We start from the raw sequence: 25658 nt of genomic DNA on the forward strand, positions 1-25658 counted from the left end.
AGTGTTCAAAACATTATATGCAGTGGTCACAACATTATATGAAGTGATCACAACATTATATGAAGTGCTCACAATATTATATGAAGTGCTCACAACATTATACGTTTTTTGTTGTATGATGAGATTGTTGTATGATGAGATTGATGTATGATGAGATCATTCGGTAAACATCGTTTTTTAGCGGAAATTACCGAATCTATAATTTGTAAATTACGGTAATGCCCAGCAAACAAATTTAAACAGTTATTAAAGTCATGTGATCATAAGGCAGTATACAATATTTAAAACTGATTGAAATAAGTAAGGAAAAGATGAAACTAAGAAGTGAATGATTAAAGTAGTTCTGTTCGTCGTAAGAAATACGAATGGCAAAATGTAAGTGAAATAATAAAAAGTTTATTTAATGAAATATCGAAGGGAAATTTGTATGACATATTCCTCGAGTTCATTTCCTACTGAAGAACTTTAGCAAGGTGCCACTTTATAGTCCGTACTCAGTTTAAAAAAAGCTTAATTACCTTTTAAATACAACAGTCAGCTTTCTATAACACATAAGCGTCATATTACGCTAGCTTATATATGTCATGATTGAGTGTCATGATTGAGTCATTTTTGGCATCCATTTTCAGAATTTGTCAATTCACATGAATAAGTATCTAACAGATATGGAAAATGCAGTTTAAAGCATTTCATTGTAGGTGTTTAACATAACTTTAGGCAGCAACCATTTATTTTTTTTTGGGGGGGAGGGGGAGGGGGGGGGGGGGCTATTGATTTTTATTTTTTTCGCGACAAGTCGAAAATATTTTTTTTAATTCAATTTTAGCATTACATATATTGGCAGCTAGGGGTGAATCAACCAAATTTTTTTTCTCAGAATCAAAAACAAATTATTTTTTTCTCCAAAAACTGGAAACACACTTTTTTTCAAAAAAATCCATAAATTTTACCCTTTCAAAACCCAGTTTAACATAATTTTCATTTAAAGTTATCATCTCTTATGAAAACTGAGTTTGTGGGGATGAAAAACGTTTACTACGTTTGTTCGTCATTTTGCACGGTTAATATATATAAAAAGAGTGGTATGCTTGATAATGAAACAACTTTCCACAAGAGACAAAATGACATCACAGAAATTAACAACTAAACGGCCACAGTACGGCCTTCAACAATGAGCAAAGCCCATACTGCATAGTCATGCAGCTATAGAAGGCCCCGAAATGATAAACGTAAAACATTCCTAATTTATGTACAAACAAACGATCGAAAAACTAACATGTATATAACACATTAACAAACGACAACCACTGAAATAAAGGCAACTCCTGACTTGGGACAGCCACATATACAGAATGTGCGGCGGGTTTTAACATGTTAGCGGGATACCAACCCTCCCTCTAACCTGGGACAGTGGCGTAACAGAACAACATAAGAACGAACTATGAAAATCAGTTGAAAAAGGCTTAACTCATCAGATGGGTACAAATATAAATCCATCTACCAGAAAATAGAGTAGACGTGGGCGGCTCCTTCTATATCCCAACAACAAAAAGACACTATAAGTACTGATCTGAGAGTACTCGCAATTACTGACAGCTAGTTCAAAGCCACTAACAACTAATAAAAAAAACATGCATCTAAGTTTTGCATTTAGGTAAAGATTGAAACAAACTGTGAGTAAAATAGAATGATTTACTATTATTGGATAGTAACGATTGTCCATGAAAAAGGAGTCATTTTCAATGCTTTTCAACTTTGTACTTGTTTGGATGTATAAATATTTTGATATGAGCGTCACTGATGAGTCTTATGTAGACGAAACAAGCATTTGGCGTACTAAATTATAATCCTGGTACCTTTGATAACTACTTGACCTAAATTAATTCTGGTTAAGGTACATTAAGATACAAAATATAATCAACTACAAGTCATAGAAGAATAATATCTTTTAGATCGCACTTCTTTGATAACAATGGACCTCAAATAAAAAGATTCAAATTTGTGTTTAGGTCCAGATGATAGCAACAACACAAAAAAGAGGAATGCTATTTGTTGCTGAGCACTTCTTTGATTTTATTTAAAGTCCACACAGTTTATTTTGTAACGGAAGCACACAAAAAAAAAGATACTCATTATTATGTCAATATATAATTGTAATATAGTTATATTAATGGAGAACTTCTAGTATTGTTTTACTGTGAATTCTTCTCGCTGTTGTGATTGGCGTTCTAATTCTTCTCACATACAAGCTTGTCTATAGTCTGAGGATTTCTGTTATTTTTGCTACCAATTTTTTTCCATATCCCATGTTAGGATCAATCTAAAAGGTTGAAAATTTCATATCTGAATATTTTTTTCGTTATCTGGAAAGTTACTTTTGACGGCGGATCTTGATTGTTTCTGTGGGGCTTCTTTCTCATGGATAGGGATCACTCACGGGGAAAAAAATGGAAAATTGTCGAAACTAATTTGACTTTTATGTATACTAGCATAAAATCGAGAATGGAAATGGGGAATGTATCAAAGAGACAACAACCCGACTCCATAGAAAAAACAACGACAGAAGGTCACAAACAGTTCTTCAATGTAACGAGAAATTCCCGAACCCGGAGCGTCCTTCAGCTGGCCCATAAACGAATATATATTAGTTCAGTGATAATGAACGCCATACTAATTTCCAAATTGTACACAAGAAACTAAAATTAAAATAATATAAGAAAAACAAAGACCAGAGGCTCCTGACTTGGGACAGGCGCAAAAATGCGGCGTAGTCCGAATTATATTCTTAAAAGAATTTAAATTCACAAACTAGTTTTTTTGCAACAAACATTAATAACTGTTTAAATATGTTTGCTGGGCATTACCGTAATTTACAAATTATGGATTCGGTAATTTCCGCTAAAAAACGATGTTTACCGAATGATCTCATCATACATCAATCTCATCATACAACAATCTCATCATACAACAAAAATCGTATAATGTTGTGAGCACTTCATATAATGGTGTGAGCACTTAATATAATGTTGTGAGCCCTTAATATAATGTTGTGAGCACTTAATATAATGGTGTGAGCACTGCATATAATGTTGTGAGCACTTAATATAATGTTGTGAGCCCTTAATATAATGTTGTGAGCACTTAATATAATGGTGTGAGCACTGCATATAATGTTGTGAGCACTTAATATAATGTTGTGAGCACTTAATATAATGGTGTGAGCACTGCATATAATGCTGATCATTAACATAAGGCAGTCATGGCGTTCCATAAGACACGGCAATTTTCAACATTAAACAAATTAAGAAAAACATGTAGTTGCTTAAGTTCAAACTTCATAATCGATTTATTTTTATAAGATATCAAAAGATAAATAAAAATAGCAATCCTTTATTCGTGTTACCATATTTCGGACTGAAAAAATCTCAATGTCATGTCTATAACTGTTTGAAATTTCGGTTCTTATAAGCCTATTCAAAATAGACAAATATTCACCTTTCAGGTTTCCAAATTAATCGACGTCTTATACATTGTCATGCATATACAAATATATGCAATAACATATTAAGTATAAAAATTAAAGATCATGTGGTATGATTGTCAATGAATCAGGCAGTGGTGAAAACATGACAAAAAAAAAAAAAAAAACCCACCCTATTTGACATTGATTTCAGTTCATAATATGTAGTTATGCACAAAAATAACATTCATTTCCATTTTCTGTTCTGGTAATAGAAGATACAATTTGATTGAAATGCACTAGAAATTAACGAATAAGGGGAGATAACTCTGTAATGTGCTATCATTCTAACCAATTTTCCAACCAAGTTATTTGATATTACCAGACACACACAAACGAAAGACTAATACTTTTTAACTCAGGATGATGGTTAGTATTAAATAGCATGATTAACTCGGTGGGTTTTTTCTAATCATGTTTTAATTTTTACCTAAATTGCCTGATTCTTACAAAGACTGGCACTTAAGTATAAAAAAGATCATATGGTATGATTGTCAATGAAGCAACTCTCCACAAGAAACCAAATAACACAGAACTTATCAACTATACATTGTAGGTCACCGTACAGCCTTCAACAATGGGCAAAGCCCATACCGCTATAAAAGGCCACGAAATTACAATGTAAACCAATTCAAACGATAAAACTAACGGCCTAATTTATGTACAACGAAAAACAAATATGTAACACATAAACAAACGACAACTGAATTGCAGGCTGATCACTTGGGACAGACACACACAAACAGAATATGGCCGGAGTTAAACATGTTAGCGTGACCCCAACCCTCCTCTAACTTGGGAACAGTAGTGTAAGTCTATTTCTTTATTTGATACAGCTCATTAAGGTGGTACCTAACACTACAAGGAGATTACTCTGTAAATTCATCAAAACGTTTTCATTACGTTGTGTTGTTAAAGGAATATTAGGCTTCTCAATGATCAAAATTAGTGTTTGTCAAATTGCTATATAACCAGTGTAATTCTTCTGATAAATTGGTTGGTAAAAATTTTTTGAAATTGTTATATGTTTGTCAAAGGGCCAAAGTAAATAATGTGTCAAAATTTTATGAAAATAAAACGAGCCAAATTAATTTTAGTGAAGGTGTTGGGTACCACCTTAATGTTAGATCGTGTATCCAAACAGGAAAAACGTTGCCTTCGTGTTAGCTATGATAACTGCAACATTAGGTAGTTGAAAAAAGCTACATATTCTTTATGGAAAATTCTCTGAGATTATTTATTTTAATGTTTAGTAGAAATATGTGTAATGGTTTCAAAGAACAAGGTTGTTGAATAAGATTGCGACGACGGTGGTTACAGTATTCCTTTGTTCATTTAGCATATACGACCTACCCTACCACTTCCACATTGTTTGTTCCTGTTTTGGCTGGTACGAGCCTCTAAAACAATTTGCCCATGGACCCCATGTTTCTTTTTATAAATCTTTTACATGTATAATTATAAACTATTTGTAAAAGTCTTATAAAAGCTTATGTACAAGTATTTTTTTTTTAAATAAAATTTTATAATGGAAATGGGGAATGTGTCAAAGAGACAACAACCCGACCATATACCAGAAAACAACAGAAGGTCACCAAAACAAATCTTCAATGCAGCGAGAAATTTCCTCACCTTGAGACGTCCTTCAGCTGGCCCCTAAACAAATATATATACCAGTTCAGTGACAATGAACGCCATACTAACCTCCAAATTGTACACAAAAAAACTAGAATTAAAAATAATACAAGACTAATAAAGGCCAGAGGCTCCCGACTTGGGACAGGCGCAAAAATGCGGCGGCGTTATCCATGTTTATGAGATCTCAAGCCGCCCCTATGACTCTAGCCAATGTAGAAAAGTAAACGCATAACAATACGCACATCAAATTCAGTTCAAAAGAAGTCCGAGACTAATGTCAGAAGATATAGTTTTTTTTTGAGAACTTTAACTGGTCAATGTTAAAACTATAAAATATCAAGATAGAACATTTTCCCGCCAAAATTCAAAGGCTAATATCTCGAAAACTAGCACATTGAACAGTAATGTGTTTGGTATATATATTCCGTTGCATATTTAGTTTAAACATATTTATATATATAGTGGTTTGGAAAACAAGCTATTGCAACTTATATTAATTCCTTTCCACTTTGCGGGTGCGAGTGCTGCCTTGTAGCGGCATTAGCCTACTCTTTTTCGAAATCTGCAAGGGTGTCTTTAAAGTGCACGAGATATGGTTCTCTCATAACACGGGTCAGCTATTTATCGTCCCCTTCCGACGGACTATCATCGTTTCCTCAAGATCATACTCGCAAATGGTGTAAAGGGAGAGCATAAAATTCAGTCCCTAAAGTTTTCATCCCGGAACGGGAATCGAACAAGGAACCTTTGTTTTAGTAGTCCGATGCACCAACAACAACACAACGGCTCACAACAGACTTGTTCCTTTACTGCTATTATTAATAATGTCTGACTTAACTCCATAAAAACCAAACAGTGCATAATCTTATCGATATCTATATGATAAAAGCAACTGTAACAGATGAACATTTTTGTCGATAAAATTCATTCCTGCTGACCTTTTCTGACTAAATCAAATTGCGATCGTTGAACTTCTTCTTTTTTTTTTTTTTTTTTTTTTTTTTAACTTTACACAAATATAGTATAAGACCCAAATGGGGGCCTTCTGCTAAATGTATTTTATGCTCTTTGGTCGGGTTGTCTCTTTGACAAATTTTTCATTTCCATTCTTAATTGTATGTCCTTATTGTTTGATTGCTATACATGTACGTTAATCAACATTTTAAAGTAATAGTTTACGATGAGTTTTTGCACAATTTGAATAAACATTAACATTTTCACCCTCAGAATTTAACAGAAATATTATCAATAAAGCGCACACATCTAGGAAATGTTATTTTTTTATGGCAAAATATGCCTTTGTGCATTTAACGATTATGGTTGTATATGTAGTTCTACTAATCCTTATATTTTTTTTTTTTTTTTTTACTTTTTTGTCTTTTTTTATTTGCAAAGATTCTCTTGTCTATCTGCATAGCAGTGATTTTTATATTGCACAAAACGTGGCGTCTTAAATATAAATGACGGCGATGTACGCAATTTTAATTTAATGTTCAGCCGCCAACATTACTGTGTACGGCGGTATCTCAGTTATCGCTTTCATTCGTAATATTGTGCTGTTTATCGTTGTTTTGCTTGCATTTGTGGTGTTTCTATCTTTTTGTATACAAATATTATGAGTTATGTTGGTTTTATTTGTACAAATATGTATTTTTTTATTCTTGTATGTTCCTTTGATGTTTTACAGATCGAAACCTATTTGAAAGGTGACACTGATTATTCTAAGTCCCACGAATGGTTATGGAGTAGTGCTTAGTCGGAAACCTCGTCAGTGGTTGTATTGATTTTTTTATGCTGTTGATTATATGGTGATCTCATTCTCATAAAATTAGACTATGAATGGTTTTCGACTTGCTAAATGTATATAGTTACAAAAGACAATTTTTGGATAACCTCTTTAAGCGTTTTAATTGATGTGAGTTTAATATGTTTTTTTTTCACTTTTTTTCTGTGTTTGTTTGATGGTTTGTTTGTTAATTGTTAACATACATGTACTTATAACTAGTATCTGCTTGTATTTACATTGTGTACATGTATATTATATACATGTACAAAAAGGATCCGAATGACTTCTTGATCAGCAGTTTATTTCTTCAAGATATCTGTCCCTTAGTGTTAGTATTCATCGAAACGCTATTTTGTATGAAAACCCTTCTTGCCAAATTTTCAATGGCTTATACATGTATCTTTTTTCTGTAATTTACAGTTACTATTTATATGCTATCATTTTATTATAATAACAGCGGGGCCGTAACTACATGGAGGCAAATGAGGCAAATGCCTCATGTTGGAAACTTAAAAAAAAAAAAAAAAAAAAAAAAAAAATGAAACAAGATTGTCTTCATATCAACCTGAATTGTTTTCACGGAAAGTGTCTTGTAAGAAGCAAGTTCTCTTCACTCTCTGATATCGCCCCTACATGTTTTTTGTGATCCATGTTTCTATTTTACTTTTATAGTTTTCAGAGTTGATGGTATACTGTGTTCCGGATTTGTCTTTTGTTCATTTATTGTCCTACTTTATAACTATAGTCTGCAGAGTGTTGATTTTCATTTGTAAAGTGTGGTTTTGCAATGTTGCAAGTCCACCGATGTCCAGACATTGTACGAGAAACTATTTTAAGAATATACGATGCTACTGAACATAGAAAAAAAATGTCGTTTCTGCATGGAGAATTGAACTTGATATCAAAGAATACAAAACTGGCTCTTTTTTGTAGATAAAACTAGATAGCTGACATGGTTTAAATTAAAGTAAGACCACCAATTTCCCGGTATCAAATCATCTTTAAAAAAACGTCAATGTATTGCCATATGACCTTTTACATTGAAGGATTAAACTTGCATGAAAAGTCGTGTTCAGACTCTTAAACAGAAAATAAAAGAATATGTTAGGAGTAAACGTGCACAGGACCTAATCTCACACAAAGTCAATGCATAGAAAAAATACGAATGATCAATGGCCGAAGTTTTTTTTTCTTTCTTTTCTTCATCTTGATAGTTGATGGAAGGTCTTCAACAATAAAAGAATCATTAATACCGTAAAACAAGGTCAAGATGGTCCTTAGTGTCGACTTAAGCAGTACTAGTACTTAAAGTATAATACTGAATTGTCACTATATTTAAATCTAGTCATAAAAAAAAACACCAAAGTCTGAATTAAGCAAAATACAAGACAAGAACAGACAGACATAATGATTATGAGGATTTCGGTTTTTGCTTTATCCTACATATCAGTCTACTTTTAATGTTGTCCCCGTAAAACCTAAAAGTCTTAAATTACAATGAATCAATGTTTTTGCTTTCAGACAAGAATATTGTCGAAAGACATAGTTAAAAATGAATTGCGTTTCAATGTAAGAAAGAGCCCGGGAAACGATCAGAATGCACGATTTTGCGTTAGTTTTCTCAGAGCTTCTGGGGGCCTTGAGCGGCCCCCAGACACCTCGCGAAAATTTTTCGCCTCGCTACGCTCGGCGAATATATTTTGCCTCAATATTAAAAGAGGCTAGTTACGGCCCTGAACAGTCTTATAAAAAGTTTGTTATTTTGAAACAGAGTAGCAAACATCCTTAAGTCAAAGCAATGTAATGTTTTATGTATTCGGACTCCAAAGCTGTTGTTTTTGAGCAAAGTTGGTAAAGATTCATTCCAGATGCACGGGTTATGTGCCAGAAATCGGTATCTTAATGATGTACTTAGGCGAAATTCAAAAAATCAAGTATTTAGAATTGATACTTTAAGTCGGAAGAACATAACTAAAGGATCAAAGTAAGGTAAACTAATTGATAGGATATGGAGCTCCTTTTTCGAGATATTTGATTTTTAAAATATGGCGGGAAACTGCTGACTCGGACTTTTTCCTTATATTTGCATTATTATTATATTGGTCTCAAATCAAAAGGAAAAAAAATCAAGAATCTGCTAAGGGGGTGAAGTCGGTGGTGTGATTGGGGAGCTTGGGGGCTAGGATGAAAAATGTTGTCCTGTATTTCTTTTAGTTGTAATCTTTGTCCTGCATTTTTGTTTTTCTCTCTACTTGGTACTGCCATTTTTTGTTTATCCTGACTTTTTCTTTACTCAAAACTGCTGTGCTGCCTATTTTTTTCAAATTTTATCAAAAAATCCAAAAAACGATTTAAAATACAATAAATCAAACAATTATTTTGTGGTTATACCCCTCTGCTCTAGGCCAGTATCGAAAAATGAATTCTGAAATCGATACATACATGTATATCTGAATTCAAATTATAAAAAAAAAAATCTAAATTGTTGATTTTGCATTTTGGACGATTCTTAAAATGTGCGCAATAATTTCTGAATTTACAGTACTATATACATTTGATGAAGTATTAAAAAATAAGAAAAACAATCACGAAGATCAAAATATGTATAGTTTATTGCATTGAATTACAGAAGTTTACTCTGATTATGATGTCTATGGGTAAGTTCACCATGCTTTTCATCCTCTCCATGATGTCCATGAATGTGCTGGTTTGCTCCACGCTGACCAAGATGACCACCCTGATCCATGATGATGTCCATGTCCAACTACTGACGGATATTGTCCAGCAATGATCTTCGATGTAATTTGTTGCTTTTCTACAAACATAAAAAGCAGACATAGGCTCAATTGTTATCTATTTATTATATATGTATACATATTAGAGAACAATAATCTACTTGATCATACATAAGGCCGTGATGTAGTGGTTAGTCCATCGGACTACTAATTCAAAGGTTCCTAGTTCGATTCCCATTCCGGAATGAAAATTTCAGGGTCTGAATGTTCGACTCTCCCTTGACACCATTTGCGAGTATGGTCTTGAGGAAACGATGATAGTCCGCCGGAAGGGGACCATAAATGGCTGACCCGTGTTAAGAGTGAGCCACATCTCTTGCACGTTAAAGACACACTTGTAGATTTCGAAAAGGAGCCGGCTAATGCCACTACAAGGCAGCACTCGCACCGCAAATTGGAAAAGGATTAATATAAATTGCAAAACTTGTTACCCAGTCCACTATAAATAAATATGTTTAAACTAAACTAAACTAAACTAACTTAACATAAGGATATGGATGGGAAGGTTTGTCCTTCATTTCTGTATTCCTTATTTTGTTTTGTCTTTTTTCTGGATTCTTTATAGTTTTTTGTCCATTTTTGTCTATTCTTTGTAGTGTTTTGCCGAATATTCTCTATTCTTTGTAAATTTTTGTCCATTTTTCTCCCTACTATATTTGTTGGTTCATTGTTCTACACTTTATATTTTTCCCAATTATTCTCTCTTCCATAAACCCCTATCCACACCATGATAAACGATTCAGAACGGCACACACGCTTTTGTGTAAAAAAATCTCATAATATTTGAATTTTAGAGAAAATGTCTATACGAAAACCTAGCAAAACTATACATTATTTACTTTTCGTTAATTTTAATTTTATCTTTCAAATATGATTCTCTCCTTTACTTTTTTTTATATTGTGACGACTTAGACATTCATAAAAGTTATCATTTACTATTTGAAAAATTACTTCAACAGACACATGAGCAAGTTCTTTTTCATTAATAACGATTTACTGCAGGGAAAACGGTACTATTACATTTTCCCAGCATTAGGTTGGCCTTTTGTGTACCGAAGACAGGTGAAGGAAGTCAACGTAGGAGCGCCGTGATTGGATGCAAGGGTACAATATATTTTTTTATTTATCTATGAATAACTGCAGTGTTGATATTTACAATATAAATTCTAAAACCTATTGAAATATTTTCTAGAGAATTATTCGAAAAGGCTTTCAAAATTTTATAAATTTGCTACAAAATGACGGTGGGCATGGATAACATAAACAAGCTCCGTTGGAAATTGGTCATGATACTATTTGGCTTCAATTTTTAAAATAGAGTAAGAAAGTACTAACACCACACATAACTGTTTTATCCAGGTTTTTATTATAAAAAGTTGTAAAATTAGAAAATGTTAGTATTGTCGCCTATGGCAGAATAAATAGTACCGTTTTCCCTGCAACACCTGTTTATCGATATACATTTTTATATCTATGCATAACGACATACCTTGTTGACATACATTATACCACCTTATAAGGACAAGAATAAACAAAGCAGGGCATTTGATAAGTTATAGATATTTCATATCTTTTGGACAGTTTTGTGGAGTTTCGTAAATTATACCATAGATTTTGTTGAAACCCCCGGCAATAACCTCAGGAGACGAAGTCGGTGGCTATGCTATAATTTTCGGTTATTGAGATTTATACTCGGTTGCACTCCCATAGGTTACATTGTACAGCTGTAGGTTAAGGAAATAATACGCTACCTATATTCTATGGAGATAGCACATATCTTTAAAAATGTCTTGCGTGTATTTAGTTGCGTAAAGTAAGAATTTCTTATATTCTAAAAATGATTGTTCTGTGTAAGTATAACAGAATATTGAATAACAAAGGCAAATGATGTTAGATTTTATAAATAGCGATTACTTACGTAGGGATCCAATCTTGTAGTTAGAACCTCCATAGCCGCCACTGCCAAATATAACTTTGATAACACCTTCAAATTAAATGGAGTTAATTTATTTTTTGTTCAGATGTTGTATGTTTTAAGCACGTGATACCTACCCCATGAATGAGGAAGTAAAGTATAATTTGAACAGGTTGTAACTTCTTTTTATCTGTGGATCGAGCTGGAATGAAGCGTACTTATTGTCTGTTGTCGGTGGTTCGATTTTTTTTAATTGATGACACATACACTTTTTTACCTAAAGAATATCGCTTTCCTGAATATCTGTACACGTGATCATCTGCATTTAAAAAAGGAAATGTTTTCTGATGAATTTGATGCCTAATTTCAAATCGTGTGTCCAGTTTTGCTATTCGGTAATTCATGAGTATACGAAATGGTACATTTGTATATACAGAATAAATGGATGGGTTTGTTTATATTTTAACACAATTCAAAATAAAAATAAATTGTGTGACGTTCTGTACAAAGTAATATGATTGAATGATAACAATGTATAAAATCAACAAACCATTTTTGCCGTCTTTACCCGGTATTCCATTAGATCCGTTTTTACCTAAAATATATATATTAAATGTAAACAACATATGGGTGCGAGATTTCCTCTCAGCATGAAAGACCCATTGATGGCTTGCGGCTGTTATCCGCTCTTTGGTTGGGTTGTTGTCTCTTTGACATATTCCCCATTTCCATTCTCAATTTTATACTTTTTACGGTTTAGGGTTTAGGGTTTAGGTTTAACGTTTTGGTTATGGTTAGTCTGGCGTTCTTGATATGGAGATTTGTGTACACTTAAATTTATGTAACCCTTCTTGTATAAGCTGGCATTGGTTTCATAAATACAGTTTGTTTTATATTTTACGTACGTCGTAAATTCTTAATCACAATATGTATTTAAAACAATTATTTATAGTTCAACATGTATCTGTTGTTTATAAATATACTTTTCTTAACTTTGTGTTTTTATTTTTGTGAAACATCTTTATAAGAAAATTCCAAAATAAATTGCAATATATGTGCACACTTTACTGATCTAGCAATTGATACTTAAACAAACTGATCAACTAGAAACTTCATTACAAATGTTTACACTTTAATTTTCGGAGTTGCCTACAATTTCTGTGCATTCATTGAGTAATTATTTAACAACTCCAAATGTGATGCTCTTTGTGATAGTACATGTAAGATTCGTTTTATTATACGAAGACGTAGTCAGAGTGCAAATCAGACAACTCTCAATGAGTAAATGTAAACAATTATAGGTCATAGTGCTGCATGTATACCGACAAACAAACTATAGAACTTGGATTAACAGTGTAAAACAATTCAAACAAGAATACCAATCGGACATACATGTATCTATATAAAAACGAGAAAAAAACTAGTAAATAGATATAAGAAGATGTGGAATGACTGCAATTTAGACAACTCTAGATCCAAGTCACAATTTGTAAAAGACAATAATAGGTCAAAGTACGACCTTCACATCTACAAAACAAGCTATAAAAATATTACCAGTGTGAAATAATTCAAGCAGGAAAACAAAATGTCTAATCTATATAAAAACGGGAAACACTTATGAACCACATATATCTTACCATCTTTTCCATCTTTGCCATTTGCTCCGGGTTTGCCATTTGGACCAGCATGTCCATTTGGTCCTTTGTTTCCTGTAGGTCCTTTTGGTCCTACAGGTCCAATTGGTCCTAAAAAGTATGGAATATATTTACTTATTGTTCCTTTAACACGTGTAATAAAACATTAGGGTATACATTTTGTTCTAAAATATTCAATATCCACATGCAATTATATAATTATATACATGCATTTTCATCATCGTAAACTATTAAAGCTGGTATGTTTGCCAAAGCTAAAAAAAGACAAACAAACATCGAACATGATGAGCGATGCCGTTTAAACAGCAATTTTGCAAATCTGTTTTTTCCTCTTTTTTCATCTTACGTTTTCAAACACTTTCACATTGTTCTTTTACATGATCAGTGTTATTGCTGGTTTTTAAATGGGTTAAGATAAATCCTATCGATTAAACGGACTTTAAGAACTGTGTTTTTTTGGCGTTTGTCGCAACTTATCAAAATGATTTTCAATGAGACAACCCTTCACCGGAGACCAAAATGACACAGACAATAGGTCACCGTGTGTTCTTCAACAACGAGCAAAGCCCTTACCTTGATGTCCATATCCACCTCGCTTTCCTTTATCGCCTGTTTCCCCTTTATCGCCTCTTATTCCTTTATCCCCAGGCAAACCTGGAGTGCCGTCATGTCCTGGTATACCTATAAGAACCAGTTACACAAGTTAAGATTATTATACATTTTCCTGATATTTGCTAGGACATCATCTGCGAGTATGGTCTTGAGGAAACGATGATAGTCCGTCGGAAGGGGACGGTAATTGGTTGACCCGTGTTAAGAGAGAGCCATATCTCTTGCACGTTAAAGACACCCTTGTAGATTTCGAAAGAGAGTAGGCTAATGCTGCTACAAGGCAGCACTCGCACCCGCAAAGTGGAAAGGGATTAATATAAGTTGCAAAACTTGTTTCCCAATCCACTATAAATAAATATGTTTAAACTAACTAATAATATCGACTTTAAAGCATTACCTTTGTGATGTACATAATGAAGTATGTGTATCATTTAAAATTTCAATGATAAAATTGACAATGTCGACGAATAATTCCACAATATGTTCTATCAAAACGTGAAAAAAAAAAAAACTTGACTGCTCAGTTGTCTTCTGTGAAAATAAAATTGGACTATTTTTTTTTATTCTCGTTGACCGAGGCGCATTGCTTTGATGATTCTCCATTACGTGTTTTCATATGTTACAAAACCATCAAACAAAGCGGTGTTTTTATTTAATTGATTGTTGGTTGCTTTACGTCAAGTGGCAAATATTTCAGGACAAGATTATGAAAAAGTAAAATGAAACTAACATTATAACTAATACACGAATACAAGCGTTAGTATGAACTATAAATACCTGGAGCTCCTTGGTGACCTACTGGACCTTTAGCTCCTGTGTTGCCTTGAGGTCCTTTCCCTCCAGGTCTACCATCAGATCCCGGACCGCCACGGTCACCCGTTGGTCCTTTATCGCCTTGTGGACCTGTTATGTAATGTACACTTTTAAATATAGCTTTGTACATCACATCCGTTGTCGAGCAAATTTTAAATTAATTCAATATCACTACTCAAGTACAAATATACACTCACCTAGCTTATAACTACATGTACTTTACTAATAATAAATATCAGTTGTTATGAAATAAACTGTTTATTTTATATTGCGAAAAAAAGTTAAAAAAAACGTGTTCTGCAAAGTAAAAATAATTTAACATAAAAGACGTTGTACATGTATGTTTAAAAAGGGGCATACTGAATTTCATTGTTTGAAAGTTAGTTATCCAACAATAAAACACTGATTGTGTTCCGTGTTGACAAACCATATTATAAAGGCATCATAACAAAACGTAAATTTAGTAATGTAAGGGAACATGTACAAATCTCGAAAATCTATAAAGAATCACAAATATAATCATAAATAATCTTCTATGCCTCCGCGTATGTTTCAGGACAATAGCAAACCAGTCCTTATATGCAATTATTCGGTCTACATGCAAGATAATTGTGCAAATGTACACGCTCTCAACTGGACGATAAAGTCCGAACACATTAAGAAGACACTACCAGGGAATACTCTCATAAAAAAAATTATAATAAGTTGATTACTTTGCACGGCAGACGCGCATTTCGTCTACAAAATATTCATCAGTGATGTTCAAATCAACATAACGAAATGCCAAATTAGTTACAAAGTTGAACATTACCGAGGACAAACAAATCCAAATACGGTAATGTAATTTTGATGTAGAACATCCTAAGTTTTTCGAACAGAACAATGTTTTGTAAACTGTTAATATGTGCTACTACTCGGACAGTGATATGTGTCTTCATTGTTTTTTGGCATGATGAACAGTAAGGTGTGAATAAGCAAACATTTTACCTTTGGCTCCATTTATTCCATTTCTACCATTATCACCGGGTATTCCTTTATCTCCCATTTCCCCTTTTGCCCCCTTACTACCAGGCCATCCTGTGAGAATAAAAGTATTAATGTTTTCTACATCCTTTATACTATTAAAGTTTGTACAAAAATGTATAAGATACATTGTACATCGTAGAATATATAAATATCAATAAATTCATATTGATGGATTGAGGCTCACGATATCTACGCCCTTTGTCTAACACATTTATAGAGTGGTCATTTATAGAGAGATATTATTATTCAAATTCTGGTAACCCAAAATAACGTTGCCAACTGGATTATATACAAGTGAGGAACCAACATAAATGCATTTAGGAAGATTGAACATTAAGTCGTCAATATTGTTTATATAAAAGTTTAACACTATTTCAACTCCCTCCCAATAGACGTCAACGGAACAAAACTCGTCAATTATGTGCGCCATTATGACGCTTTTTTACCAGATAGAGGGAAACGCCTGTATCCTTGCACTATAAATGTCCATTGCACGTCTTAGTGATCGTCAGTATTCATGACAAACTAGAAATATTTTTTGTGCTGAAAGACAATTCTGAAAATTTAATTTGCCGAATACATGGTGCAATTATATAGCTTTAAGGTTTTCCAACCACTCGTTCAACATTGGAAAGGAAGTGACGACGTCCTTAAACGCACGAATGATGTTCACTTAAACCAATCAGGGGTGATCTGAGTCGGATCATCCCTACCAGATCACCCCAGTTTGAGTTTCTTTGTTATGCATGCTTTCCTTTGTTCTGTAACATTTTGGCGGGAATGTCAAATCCACTATAAAACTTATAATTAATTATACAGGAAAGACTATCTATCAAAATTCACGTAGAAAAAATCCAGTGTATATGCTAGAATTCGAACTCAAGAAGATTTTTACGGAAATGCATCGAACAAGAAAGTTGTCTATTAATTATGTAATGCCATAGTAGCAAACTTACCGGGTCTTCCTGGGTTTCCGGTAGGTCCTTTACCTCCTGGTGTACCTTTTATTATAAATGCAAATATTAAGTTATAAAAATATGCCACGTAAATGTTGATAACAATTTGAAACACTAAGACATTATTCTTAAGTTTATTTTTGTAAAAAATGTCAATAATAATGTTTGTTTTCTTATACACTATTTCATGAAGTTTTGAAAGTTACCTTTTTTCATAAATAATCATTCAATTTGTGTCAGACACTTTTTCGAGCAGGTTCGATAAGATCCTAAAATGGCCTTCTATTTTACCTCAAATTTCAAATTAGGATTTATTGACCAATATCACAAGGAATCATAGCTAATACATTGACTAAATAGGAAAAAAGCTTATTTGTTGAAAAATTACGTTTCTGCGTTCTACTGATGACGTCACAGACTCATTTTGATTTCCCACGAAAAATCAATGAAAATTGGTAAATTTTGCATTGATTATTGGACAGGAAACATAGAGCGCATACGTCGACAAAAAAGATTTTTGAACACAATGTTTGTTATGACATTTCACATGTTTAACTTGAATATTTAGTTTGTCGACGCCTGCGCTCTATGTTTCCTGGTCCTAAATTTGGTTGAAATCTGGCCAATTTTGTCAAATTTCGCCAAAATCTCTTATTTTGACCTATTTTGGATGTAGAAATCAACGCTTTAAAATAAAACTTTGACGCAAATAGTTAAATTTTACTTTCTAACATGTCTTTAAGACAATTTCAAACATATTTTATCTTGTACAATTCAATTTTATAAATGGGGCCAAATATGGCCCTTACCTAACTTACTCCTTTAACAATCACGAGGAAATCAGTAAGCTTATAGAAAGCAAAACAAGTAAAAACAATATTGATATTAAAATAATAATTGAATTATAAATACCATCTTGTCCGGGCGCGCCTGGGTCTCCTAAAATATAAGATAATGATTAACATTAGTTTCCGGTTAATTCATATTTCCCACTTTTACAACCTTTTGAAGAAAATAATCGACTAAATACTTAAAAAAATATGGGAAAACAGTTAAATGTAATGATTTCAATAAAGTTATATTGCAGTCTGTGATTTTATTATCAAAATATGTATGCACATTATCCTCATCGTTATTCACATGATTTACTGTTAATTGCCTCTGATCATGATTTTATGGAGTTCGTCTTTGTTCATATTTATTTCTCGTGTAATTTGTGTACTTTTCACATGTGTCTCTCTGTTTATGTTATCTAACGAGATTGTATTGCATCTTGGTGTCTTATTACTGCGCATCATCGAGCCAAGATGCAGGTCTCATAAAAGTTAACATAAAATTGAGAATGGAAATGGGGAATATGTCAAAGAGACAACAACCCGACCATAGAAAAAACAACATCAGAAGGTCATCAACAGGTCTTCAATGTAGCGGGAAATTCCCACACCCGGAGGCGTCCTTCAGCTGGCCCCTAAACAAATATATACTAGTTCAGTGATAATTAATGAACGCCACACTAACTCCAAATTGTACACAAGAAATAGTGTATATATGTTGGTCTGTTATTATTTCTTAATTAAAGTACTTTTAAATATTCCTTTTTAGATGCTATTTTGATCGACATCAGATAAACTGTTCTTGCATACAATACAAAGAAAGAAATAGTTTTGGTATATTTGTTTCTAATACAAATGGTATGATTTAATTCAAAGGATTATGGACGAAGTTGTTAACGAGAATTCGCACAAAAAGGAGATTCAAACAATTCTAGTACACTTGATTTCTATTGACATAATTTGTTGTGTTTGATTAATGTTCCCTCCCAACCGGTACACAATATGACAGTTTAATGTCGTTCTAAACACAGTATACAGAAAACAAACTATATGATTAAATACAGTGGGTTCATTTATTTTCGTGAGTAGCAAATTTCGTGGTTTAATTATGTGGTTTTTCAAAAGTCTGCAAATTAGTCATAAATCAATTTTGCAAATCGATAAACATTTATATTCATGGTTTTCCTTTACCCACGAAATAAACGAAAATAGGTATCCAACGAATAATAATGATCCCACAGTACGAATTAAATATGCTATACCGTTAGGTCCTTTGCGTCCTGGTATACCTGTAATTACAATGGTGAATGTAATAATTATTTGAACAGACTAGCAACATGGCAATGAACTAAGACTGCAATAAATAACTATCTTGCATCCATATATTAGGCAATTAGGCATTAATTATGTGATCATAGAGGTATGCATAAATAACTTAAATTATGTTTTGCTTCATCCATTAACATGCAAATTATGCGCTTAATACCTTAGACTAATATGTTAAAAGGCACGAACAATTTTTTTTGTGCTATCATGCAAATGTTCTTTCTAAATTATATATTATACTTTAATCATGTATGCGCATGCATACTATTTTTTTCTCAAATCCACCTACATCCATAATACTTGGTTAACAATGCAAATATTTTGTTTAATGCTATTTATTTAATGACATTTGAAAACTATAGCCAATATGGTTTCATCGGTTGTTAATTTCTATTCAATTTTTTAATACAAATTGCAAAGATGTGCAGATAACATTACGATGTTATTAAAATCAGCATATGTTTCAAAAAAAAAGTTTAATTTTTTCAATGGATGTCACTGGTGGAGATGATTACCGCTCCAAAAACACATTAGTTCAAAATCGATTTCGGGTTGTTAAGTTTGTATCACTCTGTGTGGTGCTTTTGATAAAACTGTTTTGCCTTATTACATGCATAGCCTGTAAAATATCATGGATAAGTTGATTAAGTTTACCCTTCCAATATTATTTCTTTGGTGTTTATATATCGAGTTTACATGTAAAGTTCTACATTTGTAAGATGACAACATATAAATTAAAGTATCTTAATAAAACTGTTATATTTACCGTTAGCCCCACGATCTCCAGTGGCACCTGCAACAAACATTGTAAATACAGGTAGAATTAAAGAATTTGGTTAGGTATTGAAAATTGCGTACATAAATATAAAGCTTCAATGTCTACTGAATTCTGTTAAAGGGAACGCATCTTCGTGTCTGAGATATACACTTCATAGATAATTAATGAAAAAGTGTATGTGATAAAAGACAAAGAATGTTTTGAACAAATATGCTAAAAATATGTTGCAATGACTCCTCCTTTGAAATCAGAGGCATTTTGTTTTTACATAATTGTATAATCATCCTTAATAATTTATGTGCTATTCTTGTTAGGCTTTCACAGGTTTTTGCATTACAGCGTAACATATTTTAAGCATTCCAAACTGTAGGGAAGAGATGTCAATGATGCATACATTAACTAGGATTGCTTATAACAGCCCATTGGGACATTATCCAATATCCAGTACATAAAACATACCGACAAAGATACGAATAATTACATCGAACAGTTATCAAAACCAATAATATAAAGAAGGCTCTTAAAGGCACCTGGATGATACAAAGTTCAATATAAAATACAGATATCACAGTGACTTGATTTGTATTATTTAATTGGAATAATTCACATAATTGCAGACAGTTTCTAGATTAAAGGCCACTGGCATGTTACAACCAACTGTTGGATGTGATTTGGGTAAACACGTTTGTGATACCACAACCCTCTCCAGGGGTTGAAGTCATAAAACTTTGCTCAGTGCTCGGAGCACAAAAATCATGCTCGAAACCTGAAATCCAGTATTTTGATTGGTTGATTCTTGAGTCTGAGTACAAAAATCGTGCTCGAAAGTTTTATGACCGCAAGCCCTGGTGTTCTGGAACAGGGATGAAAATCACATCACTAGCACAACCAGTAAAGGACTTTCAACTTCAGTTTGATACTAAGTACGAATATTAAAAAAAACAAAGTTGCAAAATAATCGACCATAGAGCACCCACAGATACTCAATATTTAACCATAAGTGCCATTTACTTGTATAAAATTTCAAAAAGTTATATTTATACTGAACCGGAAAAGAAACGTCGTATTTTTCGAAAACCTAAATTTTCAATAGCATTGAAAAAAATAGCTATTTCCTTTTGGTTTAGGTAAATTACCTTCAAATGATGCTACGATTATGTTCAAATCTCCGTTATGGCTGACTGCGTTCATTAATTCGGTCGTTCTAAAAGTGGTCTGGATAGGTCCGTGGGACACGTTTCACAGTCACATTTCATGATGATGAGATGCACGTTTAATCCGTGCCTCTATAAGGGTATCTTAGAGGTACGAAGTTTTTGTGTCATCATAATCAGTATGATACTGATGCCACTACTTAACCCACGATAAAGAGAACAGACAATAGGACGTTTGAATGCTGGACAGCGACTGCAAGTCGTTGCAAATGCATTTAACTGCAATGTACGCACCATCCAACGTCTATGTGAACGCCACAATGCAACAAACAGTACAAATGACCGTCCACGTACTCAACGCTAATGGCGGACCTGAATTAAACAAATCTGTGATATGGTACTGAAAAAGTGTATTAATGAACAGTAAATGAACTTAAATGATGTGAATTTGTTAAATTACAAGGGTATTAATACGCCATTCAATAAAAAATATAGCATTTATTCTTCCATTATGTTTGCCTTAAATTACTGCGACGTTTCTTTTGCCGTTCAGTATATATATCTTGCAAAAGTAAAAGTTACCTGTTTTCCCTGTTGCACCTGTCGCGCCTACAATTAGAAATATTCACACGTATATATAAAGGATTTGAAATAATCGAAAATGAAACATGAGATATTCTTGTAATTTAACTAAATGGTTGTTTTAAAGTTATACACCAATCGAGCGACGAGTGTACTACATTGAAAAAATTTATATCTTACTACCAACTAGTAATGTTTTCAGATATAGAGCACCATGTACCTCATTTTGATTTTATTTGATCTGGTCAACAGAATAAGTTTATATAACCGTAGAATACAAAACACAGATGTACAAATGTAAGTCAAGTTAAAGATTTTTTTCCCTAGCGTTTATATGCTGGATAATTCCAGTAATAAATGTTTATGAATGACGTGTATTAAAGCATGATATGAAACTATGAAAAAAAAAAACCACAACAAAAGTTGAATTTAACTGGTGAAATATTGAAATATATGCGTTGAAAATGTTTTATTGTGTCATTTTGAAAAGAGGTAAATAAATTTGAAGATGATTTTAACATCATGCTTACCATTATCACCTGGTCTACCATTACTACCTTAAAGAAATAGATAAGAAAATAAAAGTCATTTCATTCTGAAGAATAGTTGATATTTCATAAAAAAAAATATGAAGGGAGCAACACCCTGGTTCTTTACTGATGATTTTTTTTTTTGTAAAATGACGATTTATATCAAATGAATAATTTTCACTCAATGTATTTAAAAACCTTGTAAAACGTTTTGTTGTTGAGAAACATAAGATTAGGATATACATTTATCAGTAATTTATAGATTTTAATTCATATTAGACGAATCACCATAACCTCCAGATCGGCTTTATTAGCCGTTCATACTCGTGTTTCAAAGCGGTTATAGCAATGCAATTTAATGCTTGTCGAGTTTCGGCAGCTAACTATGTTTAAAGCTGTAGGTAATCTTATTGAAGACATCGCTTGATTGTTACTATCGTTTTTTATTGTCATGTTGAAGTTATATCGATACATCTATGAATACAGTAACATGGATTATTCAACTGTATGTTTACTCAGACAATTCCACTTGACATCGAACAAAACTTCATATTCATCACTGAGTATCATATTCCCATCTGAACATCGGGACTTTCCTATGCGATGTTACGCGCGCAGGCAAATTTCTCGGGAAATTTGAATGTTCTTGGGTGAACGAATCTTTATATCGCCGTCAGGCACGGGAAATAATTGTATAATACCGCATATACTAGGTAGCATGTTTTTGTTCTTCTAAAGATTAGTATAAAATCGGATGAAGATGCAATGTTATTTGTTATTGCTGATATTCATTTTTTTCTTTAAATGTCCAAAACTTTGAAGGAGTAGTCATTCTTTCTTATCTCCCGCATATTGTACTAAAACAATACATGGGGTTTGTACATTGTACTTTGTGAAGAGATTCTAGACTCAAAATTTTCATGGTTATTTTATTTAAATCATGAATCTTGACCCCTACATATGTTTTTCGATACGAGTCCTTATAAATACATGTATTTATACTGCAACTAGTTGTGTTTATTCCCAAATATAGTAACAAAGCAATATTTCGTGCAATGTCAATTTCATCATGGAACACTTTATCTACAATTAGGGGTTCATAAAGGGATGAAAATAAGTTTGACAATTGTGTTACTATTTAAAAGGCTATTATGTATCTGTTTTGGTTGCAGTATAAAAACAATATTAGGTCAATGTCATAAAAATATAAACTGTTTTGTACTCGGCGCAAAACTATAGAAGGACTCGGTAGAACCTCGCCCTTCCCCAGTTTCTCAGCCTCATACAAACAGTTTATATTTTTCTTTCATTGACCTAATATTGTATATTTACTTACCAGGGGCTCCTCTGAATCCTTTTGGTCCTCTTTCACCTAAAATAAAGACTCACTTAATTAACAATTTCAACCATCCACTTTAAAATCAAAACTTTATTTTCAGAGATTTTAATGTGTTGTGTTCTTCAATTCGCCGTTTCAGAATCTATTGCATTCTGGGTATTATTTTCAAAAATGTACACCGAAACGTCGTGATTGGTTGAAAACGTCCAAAACAATGGAAATTCAACCAATGTCGTGACGTTATTTTCATTTTGGGGTACGAACAATGAAATTACCCATAGTCCTTTAGATTCTGAAACGGCTAATTATCTTGCATGTATAATCATTTGGATTTTGAATCATGCGTAAAAATCTTAAAATTTGCAGGCACTTCTGTAATAACTTTTGTAACATACTTAGTGTTGACCATTAAAGTCAAATGAAACGAGTGACCGGTGAAAAATAATGTTATTCCAATTCTTGAACCAATGCATACAAATATCATAAACTTAGTCTTCTGTGCACGGTTTTATCATTTTTTTTCGCATAAATTTCGAATAATCGTTTTTTTTTTCCAATCGGTCAGTGTTGTGAAAACATGGCAGGTTATTAAAGTTCGTGTTTTGAAGCCGAAGTTTAACAATTGTCACCTGTTTGTCAACAATCAACAAAAAACATGGATATTGAGCACGTGTTTGACATGTACAATCATATAATAGTTTATTTAATGGATATCCATACGAATTGCGACCATCGGGTTTTTACGAGATGGGCCAAAGTGAGGTCACTTTGCATACGGAAAATATGTCGTGGAAGGAAGCAATTAAAAGAAAGTAAACTTCTTTTAAATATGAACAAATTAAAGAATTTTCTTTTTATAGTGAAAACTATCCATTGAGTTATAAAAAAAACCATATGCATATATTTTGTTTTTATTTGACTGACTTATGACTTTAATTGTAAATGAGTAGTTTTGCATACGCAGGACGTAGAAAAGATTTAAATACTAGATAATGATTCAACATGGTGTGTATTGCTTCAAGATGTTATCAATGTTATGATACATTAAACGCATTTATGCTGCTCCATGAAGATACAATCAATGTCTATGTTGCTCTATAAAACAAACAACAATATAAAATATTGCAATTATATGTTCGTCAAAACACACAAAAAAAAAGAAATGTGTCCATAGTACACGGATGCCCCATCTGTACTATCATTTTCTATGTTCAATGGCATTAAAATTAGAAAGATCATATCATAGGGAACATGTGTACTACGTTTTAAGTAGATTGGACGTCAACTTCATCAAACACTACCTCGTCCAAAAACTTTAGCCTAAAACGGGACAGAAATAACGAACGAACGAACGTACGGACGGACTCACAGACCAGAAAACATAATGCCCTTAAATGGGGCATAAAATTGTCAAACACATAACACATTGTAAGTTTGACCATTTCACCACTTTAAAAAATTTAGCATGTAAGAATAAATATAAGGAGTAAAATGCTTATGTTGGAGTAATCTGTGTTTTTATGTTTACAAAAGGAGCTTTTCTGGTCATGACTATAAAATATAGTTCTCTACTTACCTGTCGCACCAATCTGACCGGGTCCACCTGCAATAAAGACATTAATCTAATATTATTAGTTACTATAGTTTATTGCAAATTGCACGTACACTGTCGTTCAAAACATAGGTTTACACAATATTCAATTACATATCAAACCAAATTAACATGATAAGACCAAAAGGATGTTACATGTTTAAGTCCATCTTTCGAGACAATAAGTTTGGTATTGGTGTCTAATTTGGCATATCTTCATTTATAACGGCGTCAGAGTATACAATTATCATGTTTTCAATTTTCAATTCTGTCCACAATCGGTATGTACTATTGTACGGTATAGATTTTCATCAAACTGCCGTTACTAACTTGAGGATATCTGATAGTACTCTTTCCTGGTGCATTGTATTTCGAATTATTCTGCATTCTGTTTTTCAGTTGCACCTTAAACAAAGTGAAAATGATACCTTGAACAGCTAAAACGTCTGTTAATTCTACTTTAAGAATAGATAACCCTAGCTGTGTTTGCCAAATCGTTTCAAACTCTTTTAGTTCGTATTTTCATACATTTGTTAACTTGTTTAATTCGAGATTGAGTAACGTGTCTTTTGTAAACGAAATGCGCGTCTGTTTTATAATTTAACGTTTAGGAAAATATATAAATATACAACTAACCGTCAACTCCACGCGAACCTGTTTCTCCTGCAAGTATTAAAATCAAAATTAAACATATAATATTCATGTTTCAGTTTCAGAACTAATATTTAAGAATTATTCCTAGTATATCCACAAAGAGCAATATTATTCTTAGCACAACTATAACTTACAACATGGGCCAAGTTGCATCA

At 32.7% G+C, this 25658-nt stretch overlaps 1 protein-coding gene across 1 annotated transcript in view; it reads right to left on the reverse strand.

The window, feature by feature from the left end:
• Positions 1 to 9538: 9538 nt before the first annotated feature.
• The window catches only part of LOC143052306 (uncharacterized), a 32356-nt gene continuing 16236 nt past the window's right edge, over positions 9539 to 25658 (reverse strand). The window contains exons 13-28 of the mRNA XM_076225321.1: positions 25486 to 25512; positions 24835 to 24861; positions 23252 to 23291; positions 21920 to 21942; positions 21390 to 21416; positions 19642 to 19668; positions 18812 to 18838; positions 17629 to 17655; positions 16717 to 16761; positions 15722 to 15811; positions 14699 to 14824; positions 13883 to 13990; positions 13292 to 13399; positions 12205 to 12249; positions 11658 to 11723; positions 9539 to 9759 (exon numbers count right to left, since the gene is read on the reverse strand). Of these exons, the coding sequence (XP_076081436.1) occupies positions 9620 to 9759; positions 11658 to 11723; positions 12205 to 12249; positions 13292 to 13399; positions 13883 to 13990; positions 14699 to 14824; positions 15722 to 15811; positions 16717 to 16761; positions 17629 to 17655; positions 18812 to 18838; positions 19642 to 19668; positions 21390 to 21416; positions 21920 to 21942; positions 23252 to 23291; positions 24835 to 24861; positions 25486 to 25512 (953 nt within the window). The 3' untranslated portion in view covers positions 9539 to 9619. The remainder of the gene's footprint in view (positions 9760 to 11657; positions 11724 to 12204; positions 12250 to 13291; positions 13400 to 13882; positions 13991 to 14698; positions 14825 to 15721; positions 15812 to 16716; positions 16762 to 17628; positions 17656 to 18811; positions 18839 to 19641; positions 19669 to 21389; positions 21417 to 21919; positions 21943 to 23251; positions 23292 to 24834; positions 24862 to 25485; positions 25513 to 25658) is intronic.

The sequence above is a fragment of the Mytilus galloprovincialis genome, chromosome 11 (assembly GCF_965363235.1).
Source record: "Mytilus galloprovincialis chromosome 11, xbMytGall1.hap1.1, whole genome shotgun sequence".
NCBI classification, from domain to species: Eukaryota; Metazoa; Mollusca; class Bivalvia; order Mytilida; family Mytilidae; genus Mytilus; species Mytilus galloprovincialis.